The sequence below is a fragment of the Montipora capricornis genome, chromosome 8 (assembly GCF_036669925.1).
Source record: "Montipora capricornis isolate CH-2021 chromosome 8, ASM3666992v2, whole genome shotgun sequence".
NCBI classification, from domain to species: Eukaryota; Metazoa; Cnidaria; class Anthozoa; order Scleractinia; family Acroporidae; genus Montipora; species Montipora capricornis.
Window position 1 is genome coordinate 6,894,624 of NC_090890.1, and position 10,000 is coordinate 6,904,623.

At 39.5% G+C, this 10,000-nt stretch overlaps 1 protein-coding gene across 3 annotated transcripts in view; it reads right to left on the bottom strand.

Moving 5' to 3' along the window:
* Window positions 1–10,000, bottom strand: part of LOC138059330 (3'-5' exoribonuclease HELZ2-like) — a 349,076-nt gene that overhangs the window by 38,267 nt on the left and 300,809 nt on the right. For all 3 annotated transcript variants that reach the window (XM_068904900.1, XM_068904902.1, XM_068904901.1), the window contains 3 exons: window positions 8,604–9,157; window positions 4,146–4,587; window positions 1,782–2,095 (listed from right to left, as the gene is read on the bottom strand). In XM_068904900.1, coding sequence (XP_068761001.1) covers window positions 1,782–2,095; window positions 4,146–4,587; window positions 8,604–9,157 — 1,310 coding nt within the window. The remainder of the gene's footprint in view (window positions 1–1,781; window positions 2,096–4,145; window positions 4,588–8,603; window positions 9,158–10,000) is intronic.

Genomic DNA, 10,000 nt, shown 5'->3' on the forward strand with positions numbered 1-10,000 from the left:
CTATCTCGACCAACCATTACACTGTCAAAGACTCTTTCAGCTTCGCGGATTGGGCTAAAAAGTATAAGCATAAGAATGGAATAATGTGCTCTTTGGATGTCTCCTCCCTATTTACAAATGTGCCACTCGAGGAAACACTAAACATTTGTCTAGACAAATTGTATTCTCTTGCTGATCCTCCGGCTTTACCCAGGGATGTTTTACGCAAGCTATTCAGTGGAATTTGCCACCAAGAAGAGCCACTTTCTTTTTGATGGTAAATACTACGACCAAATCGATGGTGTTGCCATGGGTTCACCATTGGGCCCTGTCTTAGCCAACATTTTTATGTGTGCTTTTGAAGAAAAGTGGTTGCTGAACGCCACAGTTAGTCCTTTATTTTGGAATCGTTACGTTGATGAGACATTCACCATGTTCCACAACAAAGACAGTGCAAATGACTTTTTGCACTAGTTGAACGGCTGTCATCGCAATATTAAATTTACCATTGAATTTGAACATAACAATGCAATTCCATTTTTGGACATTCTTGTCACACGTAATCAAAACAACGCTTTCACGACATCCATCTACCGAAAGAAAACTTTCACAGGTCTCTACACGAAATGGGATTCCTTCACTCCACGAAAGTACAAAATAAACCTCATCCGCTCCCTCACTTATCGCTACTACCGTCTTTGTTCATCTGGTTCCTTGCTACAATCTGCCCTCATTGATCTTCGAAAACTCCTTCTTCAGAACGGCTACCCACAAGGCATAATCAACTATCATATCAACGATGTTTTGAACAAAAACAGACAACATCAGCATAACAATCCAGTGTCTACAGTTCCTAAGAAAGATATTGTTATCCTACTTCCCTACTTAGGTTTGCAAAGCAACCAAGTCGCTAAACGCCTGAAATCTTGTGTGTACAAATTCTACTCTTGTGTTAACCTTAAGATTGTTTTTCAGAGCACTCGATGTATAAAATCTTTCTTTCCTTACAAGGACCGCATTAATCGTTCACAACAATCCAGAGTTATTTACAGAGCAAATTGTTGGGATTGTAACGGTTTTTACATCGGTAAAACTAAACGGCGGCTTCACGATAGAAAAACCGAACATTTTAAGGCCCTAGCTAAAAATGACAATACTTCAGCCATTGCTGACCACGTCAAGGCCACTGGACATAACATCAAGTGGGATCATTTTGATATTTTAGCGAAGGGCAAAACTGACTATCATTGTAAAATAAAAGAGACCTTCTTTATTCAAGAACTTGAGCCAGCTTTCAACGTCAACGTCGGAAGTGAAAAGCTGATGCTTTATTAATCTTTTCTGTTTTTATTATTATTATAATTATTATTATTATATATTTTACTGTTAAGTATTTGCTTAATCTAGGTTCCAGTCCCCTCATCCGATTTGTTATATATAAATAGCTGTTTTAAATTTCAACGGTTACTTTTGAAAATGTATGTAGAGCACATACGAAACGTCAAGTCATTATCAAAATGAACAAGTTCAATATGTTTATCACTGCTGTTTGTGTCTTATTTTTGATCAAACTACGATGGCCCAAGAACAAAAGTATTTACGATACAGCTTGTAATCTCGTAATCTGATTGGCTAATTTGCAGTTGTCGATAAGAGTCTCGACAACGCTGTACGCGTCATGCTTGCGAGGCGCAGCCGAGTGAGTCCTGAACAAATTTTGACCACTGTGATGACGAATATCGTTGTCGACCGATATGAGTACAGAAAGCGCTGAACCACTTTCGATTTGTTAAGGTGAATACCTTCTCATAAGTTGATATATTCTCAATGGCCTTGCTGCTGGTGTACCGTTCTGTTCCGTCAAGTACTTATGTAGCAATTCCACATGAATATCAGCTGCGCGATTTGAGTGGGTACAAAGAAGGATTCTGTGTGATTTGTCCATCTGCACCAGTAGACGGACAGCTTGATTCAGAGTGAACGTCTTTCCTGTACCAAATGGACCAAAGACCACAAGAGGTGGGGCGTTGTACTCCTGAAGAGCTATCCTCCTGATGACCTCCTTTTGGTGTTCATTTAGTCTCTTATCTAAAAGCCAATGCCAACGAATTGAGACCTAAAATATTTATGAAGAAAATTAAATCGAATACGAGGTGTAAGAACGGATGCAATATAAGCATGCTCAGACAGGGTTTTAATGGAAATGAGAAAATAGTTATTTAATTTCATGAGGTATCATCATCGGGCTTGTGATCACGTGATCTTAAAAGAAACCCTCATTGACACAAGGATTCATAGATTTTTTAGAGATCTTTGGCTTGAATTCCATTGAAGCCGGGCCTTTTTAGGCTTAAATCAATCATATCATATCATATCATATATCTCCGAGTATTTACCCTCCCAACCATGATGCACCACAGAAGACAGACCACAACACTGGGAACTACATGCCCTACACTTTACGACAAGTGTGCGGGTTCTTTTACGTCCCACATGATTATGAACATTGAAGGGTTGTGAGACGGGACCTCTGGCTTATCGCCCTTATCCGAGAGGAGTAGAGAGTCTAACCATTTGCAGATGTAATTACAAAGGCAGCACTTTCTCCTCAGTTATTTAAAGACCCTGAGTGTTGGTCCGGCCGCGTTACAGCCCGGTGCTCAACCAACTGAGCCACCGGTGCGCGGTTGACTGAATTCCTTGTCTTTCTTTCATACCATCTGCTATGAATTTGTGTTCACCCATACCCCATTCTCACCAACAAGACATGTTTAATTAACCTGGGTTTAACAAAATAAGAATTCAGTCACAGAAAAATTAGGACTAGCTTTTACATGAGATTCCAGTGAGTTTCAAAACATGATTTGATTTGTGCTAAATTTGAAGTCGACAAAATCAGTGTTGATGCTTTAAAACGAAAACACTTTCAAACCGCGTTTAACTAAACATCTTGAAAACATGGTTAAGGTTTGGGGTGAACGGGGCATTAGATATGAGTAAGATTGTCTTTAATCTGTGTTAACGATAATGAATTTTACTTGGTAATGGTTGTGAATATATACAGCGCATTTCCTATTTACATCTCCAAATACACTTTACCAGTAAACATTTTATGGGCGAGACCGGACATCAGCATTCATAGGCGAAACTGACAGTGATCTCACCCAATCCATGAATGATCCGGAATGGAACGAGGCCTAACCACAACACCGGGAGCTCCATACACCTTATTCCAAAATGGCTGCCATTTTAGTATTTTTTTGTTTGATTGCAAATTGGCCCTTTCGGCCTAGTTCAAGGTAAAGTATTCTTTTAAATTTTGCGTTTGAAAGCGAGGCCGAAAGAGCCAATTTGCAATCAAACAAAAGAATATTAAAATGGTAGCCATTTTGGAATAAGGTGTATGCCCTACTCTTTACGAATAGTGTGTGGGTTCTTTTACGTCCCACAGGGTTATGAACATTGAAGACTTGTGAGACGGGGCCAACGGTTTATCGTCCTAATCCGATAAGACTATAAAGTCTAACAATTTGCAGGCAACACTTTCTCAGTTTGTCACTTTCCTCAGTTATTTAAAGACCTTGTGTGTTGGTCCAACGGGGAGTTGAACCCGCGACCCCCCGCACCTAGTAGTCCCATGCCCAACCAACTGAGCCTGCTCGTTAAAAGGTCTTTGTACAGGAAATCGCATGAACGTGAGTGCATTTCGTGATTTATGTGATTTAGTGATGTTTTGAAAGTTCTCAAAATTGCACGAGCTGTACACGAGTTGAGAACTTTCAAAACATCACGAGTGATCATAAATCATAAAATGCACGAGCAAGTTCATACGATTTTTTATCTATTATATACTCAACAAAATCACTGTATCGCTTGGTTTCCATAGCAACTTCCATATTGCACTCTATAACTTCTTTTGCAATCTATAACCTATTTGAGCATTCAGGAAAGCGATATTTTGTTCATTATATAATAAGCATTTTATTACGATAGAAGGAAAAGGTGGGTGGTCCCTGCTCTGGGAGTAGATAAATTGTAAGGACAAACTGCTTTATCTTTTCATAATCCGGAATGTTGAAACAACCATCCATCAGTATCCTATTGAAAATTCTGGAGTTGTTGGAGCTGGTTGTTCTCCAAATTTTAAATTGCTTAACACTGCTTACTTCATTACTGAAAGCCGGAGCTCTTGGCGCTGGGAAAACAAATCTTTCCAACTGGCCTGATGTAAGCCTATCAACAGAGGCGTGCATTTCACAAATTGGCCATCGGTTTAACTGGAACTGGGCATTAACGTTAACATCACAGGTGTCATAAAGGCTCAATTCAGAGCAAATCTTGGCTGCCAGTCTCAGCACAACACATTCACTGTCGACTTTCTCAACAGGAGCCTCGTAGACTTTGTTGGAGTTGCCTTCGGAAAGTTGTAGCCACACGGAGTTTACATTACGGTAGAGGAGGCGCCCGGCAGCATCATCAGGTCTCAAGGCATCTTCCTCTTGCAGATGGAGGATTCCGAAAAGCTCATTATCCACTGCACACTTCATTCCTGTCATCTCATCAAAGATGTTCCATTGCGCATGCAATTGTGCATTATTCAGAGTGTATCTGTGGAAAAGTAGATCATGGTTGCTATAGACAATTAACTTGAGAGGCAGTGGGTGAATTTTGTTGACATAGCTTAAATTTCTTTTTAGTTAAAGACCGTGACTACTAATTCAAAGGTATTTTTACGCGGTTTACTGAATATGCGGGAAAAGCAGATCTTAACAAGTGTTATTGAGATCCAAAAAGAAAATTGGGGGTAACCACGCATTTTTCGATGATAATTAATCAACAATATTTGTAAAAATCTTTAAAAGACAAAGCAATGTATGGCGTTCTTTTCCAAATTGAAGCTTAATTATATCTGAAAAATGCATGGTTACCCCCAATTAATTTTCTATTTGATATACTTAGAGCAGTTGCTAAGTTTTGCTTTTTCCGCATAGTTTTGAATCGCGCAAAAATATCCCTGTATTAAGAAGAATCACCCATAGGAAACCCGAGTATCTCGAGATGCGCAAAACGTATGCGCAATAACAATAGTAGGCACCAAAGAAACGTCGTATCTAAACTCGGACGTCTTAATCTTTTAAACTCTACTTGATACATCGGAACCTCGTTTATTTAGAAAACTAGCACTTCACATTGCACTTCACATTACACTCTAATTAGTCCAGTCTGTTCAAATATAAGTGCTACACGGCTAACGTTTGCAAAAACGTAATTCTTCCTTGTACTTGTACATGTACATTGCCGTGACTTTAACGTCTTCATTTCCCATGGCCTTCTCCCGTCTGACCTCGTAGCTCAGTCGGCAGAGCAGCGGTGATCTAACCCGAAGGTCGTGGGTTCAATTCCCACCGACATTTGACTTGATTTACTTTCATTGTTCATTTCACTTTACAGTGTCCCCAATTAGCGCTCCAGCGCTAGAACGACTAGACACTTAAATAAAGTTCCTTTCCTTTCCTTTACTCTGGTCAGAGTATTTCTCTATCCTTGCGTGGGCCCATCAGTAGGCCTAACGCTCAGATGGCTCATATGGGGTAGAAAACTAGCACTTCACATTACACTCTAATCAGTTAAGTCTGTTGAAATATAAGTGCTACACGGCTAACGTTTGCAAAAACGTAATCCTTCCTTGTATTTTAAATCTAGTTTGGCAACCTAATTTAAGTCTTTATCAATGGTTTGGCAATCGCCTTAAAAGGTCGTGAGTTAAATGTACCTACAATCTCGGTCATAAATAGTTGTAACACTTCGCTTTAACAGCAAGTGAAGCGCATCAAGGCTGTTAATAACGTACCCCTCCTCCTCCCTCCAATCAATGTTGCATTTACCGGTTGGTTTTTGCACTCCAACCCATAAACATCAACATTGAAGGGGGAGAGGGGGCAAATTGCCGTCTGTGTTACAACATTTGTGACCGAGACTGTATTTATCAGGAATAATTGTTTTCAGCGCCGTAAGTGATGTGACGATTGCTGAAGTTATCGTTTTAGGCTTGTGAGCAATGTTAGTTGTCGTTAAATAGAATTTTGGCGATAGTATTAACGGTTTTGTAGTAAACTATAAAGTATGTAGACTGGTTTGGTGATATACAGATTTTCCGTGTTTTTTGGTGTGTTTTTGTATTTGTGTTTGCACAAGCAATTAAAGAAAATCGACACTAGTGATATTTTGAGAGACTGATGTGTTTATCAGAAAAGAATCACCACAAAGTGAAAGTAGGCCATTAGCTGTAAAGGAAGGTTTGAAAAGGTTCCAAAGTCAAGTTTTATATCCTGATAACTACTGATAAATAAGGCTACCAGTTAAAATAATAGAGGAAGACTGCGTTAGTCGGCGCAGTTGGTGTGGTAGGCGAAAGGGCTGTGCCACTTGGAACATTGAATTCCCGTCAAGCGCGATTCGCGTATTTTATAACCGATTAGTCCAAATCTAATTGAAAAAAAGAAGAGATAAATACCGCATCTTGCATTTGAAAGGGCCACCGAATTGAGGCACAGCGTTTCTTTTAAGTCTTCTTACATATATGTATAGCTCATTTTGCAAGCCGTCAAGTACAACCTTCGCAGGGTAGATACAAAAGCGGCGGAAGTCGTATTTCTAAATTATTTCAGATGAACAGCAAATATCATCTTATGGCATGGTTTGGTGTTACTATTAGAAGGCCATTAGGTTCAGCTGCGAGCACCCAAGACCATTTAGATATGCGGGTTTTCTTTAAAGGAGATACGCCTATGATACGCCTATCTTCTATGTGTACCTTTCTTTGTCTGGATTAAAGAGAGTGGAATGATGCAAGTTCGTCTGAGTGTTTGTTTTCTTGAACTAGTCTATCCCCAGTCCTAAACTCTGTTCCTATTTTGGTTAGACGGGATTGTGGTGTACCGTTGACGGATCACCATCCTTTTCGTCTTAATTTTGGCGTTGTGTTTTGAAAAAACTAGGAAGTTTAATCGTTCTGAACTAGTAGTAATTACTATGTGTAAGCACAATTAGTAGAAATCACAACAGCACATTTCTTAGGCTTATTTGCAACGGTACACCATGGTGATCCGTTCATTGCTAAATAATTTCAGTAGACTGTAATTAATTTACTGACAACGGATCACCATGGTGTACCGTTGAGATTTTGAAGGAAAAAAAGGCCAATGGCTTGAAAATCTCGCTATTGTTAAGTTGTGTTCTAGTGCTTATTTTCTAGTAAACAATTGGGCAAAGAAGACCGATTTAAAGGGAGCGTGAATAATTTTGGAAAAAACGGTGACGGTGTACCGTGATCACAATGATGATGTTCATTGTTTGCACAAGCAATTTTCTACAAGTCAATGGGCGGAGTCCTTTATCTAAGGGAATATACCAGTAAATATAACTTTTTCTTTGCAGAGCTATAATTTCAATACCTATTAAAAGGCAAAACAACAAGACAATTGATTGTTAAGTAAAAAAGTAGAAGACAAATCGTTGAAAATAGTACTTGCAACCTTATGATGAAACCAACAACCTTTTTTCCACATACTCCACCGGTGTAAGAATGTGTTTACACACCAAAAAGAGAACATTTACTGTTGTACGCTATGGAGCTGAAAACGAGTTAAGGTAATAAATAATACTTGGTACCACCACCCCTCGTTCGGATCATTATGCACAGTGTCTATTCTTTTACAGGTAAAAGTCCCGTCTCTTTTTCGCAGGAACCTGAGACAGCAAATGATGTGCTTTCTCAGTGTGTTACTTACAGTAGCTTGAACTTACGCCCTCTTTTTGACAATTTTTTTAAACACGCGGGAGTGTTCCTATTTCTTTTGGAAATTCTTTCAACCGTTGCTGTTGAAATATCACAAAAATCAGCAACTTTACTATCGAAAAGTCCTTCAATTTAACGTGGCTTCAGTAAAAAGCTCTTGGCCGTGTGACGTTTAATATCGAAACAGGGTTCAATTAAAGGCCATTACGCTTGTGCAGCTTTTCGCTCGTAAATCTACAAGATATCTTTCCCTTTTAGCAACAAGTCATCTCTTTCTATCAATTTCAAAAGTAGCTAAACATGCTTCGACATATTTTCATTATGAAAGTCCCATGAAAGCAAACGTTATAGAATACCTTGGTAATGGCGCTTTTCGTTATCTGAATTACGTCATTCAACACCCAGACAATCTCGGTCATAAATAGTTGTAACACTTCGCTTTAACAGCAAGTGAAGCGCATCAAGGCTGTTAATAACGTACCCCTCCTCCTCCCTCCAATCAATGTTGCATTTACCGGTTGGTTTTTGCACTCCAACCCATAAACATCAACATTGAAGGGGGAGAGGGGGCAAATTGCCGTCTGTGTTACAACATTTGTGACCGAGACTGTAGGTTTTTTATATCTTCAATCCTTTTCTACCACCACTTGGCACCTTATTCATTTGTTGTCTTTGCGCGAAATTGTTTTTTCCCAGACTGAATAGTTGAACATGCATCACTCAGTTGTAGTTGTATGAAATAAATGTATATATAGTTGTGTGGTCACATTCATAGGCCTAGTAATTTGAACAAAAATAAAATTCAGCACTTGGCCGTAGTACTCACCGTGCAATTTCGGCCTTCATGAATCCCTCCTCCACATGCAACAATGCATGCATGATTTTCTTGTAATTGTCGCGACTTAATTTTTCATCGGGTATCTTTAATTTTTCCTGAAGGCTGTAAACTCTCGACCAGTGCATACCTTGGAGAGCTGCCCCCGATTCAGGAACGAGCCTGACCACTTGCACGGACCTTTCGTTCCAGATTGCGGCAGAAGGAACATTAGAAGGACTAAGTGTGGAGACCTCGCTATGTACATCTGCGTTAAGCTTTTGCACCAGGTAAGGTTTCTTTCCAAAGTCGAAAACGACGCATTGATCAAAGCTTCCATACAATGACGATGCGAATGAGACAGTGAGGGAAACTCGCAAGCGCCCAGATGATTTGACTTCGGGTGCTTTGTACCAGAATCCTGTAAGTTTCGCAGTATAACATGTTCTGTAACTTTGCAGGCCGGCCGTCTCCTCATAACAGCCCACACTTATTTCAGACAGCTGATAGACATCGTGGTATTTATAAAGTAGCAGAACGTGGCGAAGGCATCCTATATCCTTTGTCTGCGGAAATTAGAGAAGAAAAAAGCAATTGACTTCAGTGATGACTTAAAAAATCTTACTCGCCAACTCTCAATTGCGCGCCCATATTACTTCAGTCGCCATTTTCAAGGCCCTCGAAACTCTTTATTCTATGACTGAGTAAAGTAATCTGTTTCCATTGCACATCAAATGGGCTATATAATTCTGTTTTCCATGCGATATAAGCTATGTTTATTAGAATTTCAGTTTCTAGTATTATTTATGTATGACTTGCTCTGCGCAACATGTTATCGATTTGAAACCGGGAATAGTTGTCGAACCATGTGCCCCTGGAATGGCAGCGAAGACTACCGAAATTGGGAATTCCTCGATTAACAGCTGGAACGATCAGAATTAATGAATTATCATTTCTGGAAAATTAAAAAATAACTTCTCGGACTACATTGTAAGTAATCAAGAACAGCGAATCCACCGACGGATTGATAATGACTGTCACAATTAGTATCACCCAACTTGTGGACTAATGCAAATGCCGCATTTTGATAGGCTAAACTACTAGAGGACTATTAGTAATAGTCCTCGAGTAACGAAAAGCCTGACGCTTTCTTTCTTTTTATTCCTAAATAAATATTTCTTCAACTTGCATTTGCTAACTTTGTTATTGTCTTTTCTGTCCGACTAACTGGGTGATACTAAAACAATTAGACCCTTCGCCCTCAAGGGCCATGGGTCTAATTGTTAAATATTGTTGTGCGTGTCTTCTGCTCAGGCTGCCGGCACTGAACAAAGAGACAAAGAGGCAAGGCAAGCCTTCGGCAAACATTTGAATACTGATCTACATCACAATCAGTAAAAAGCCTTTAT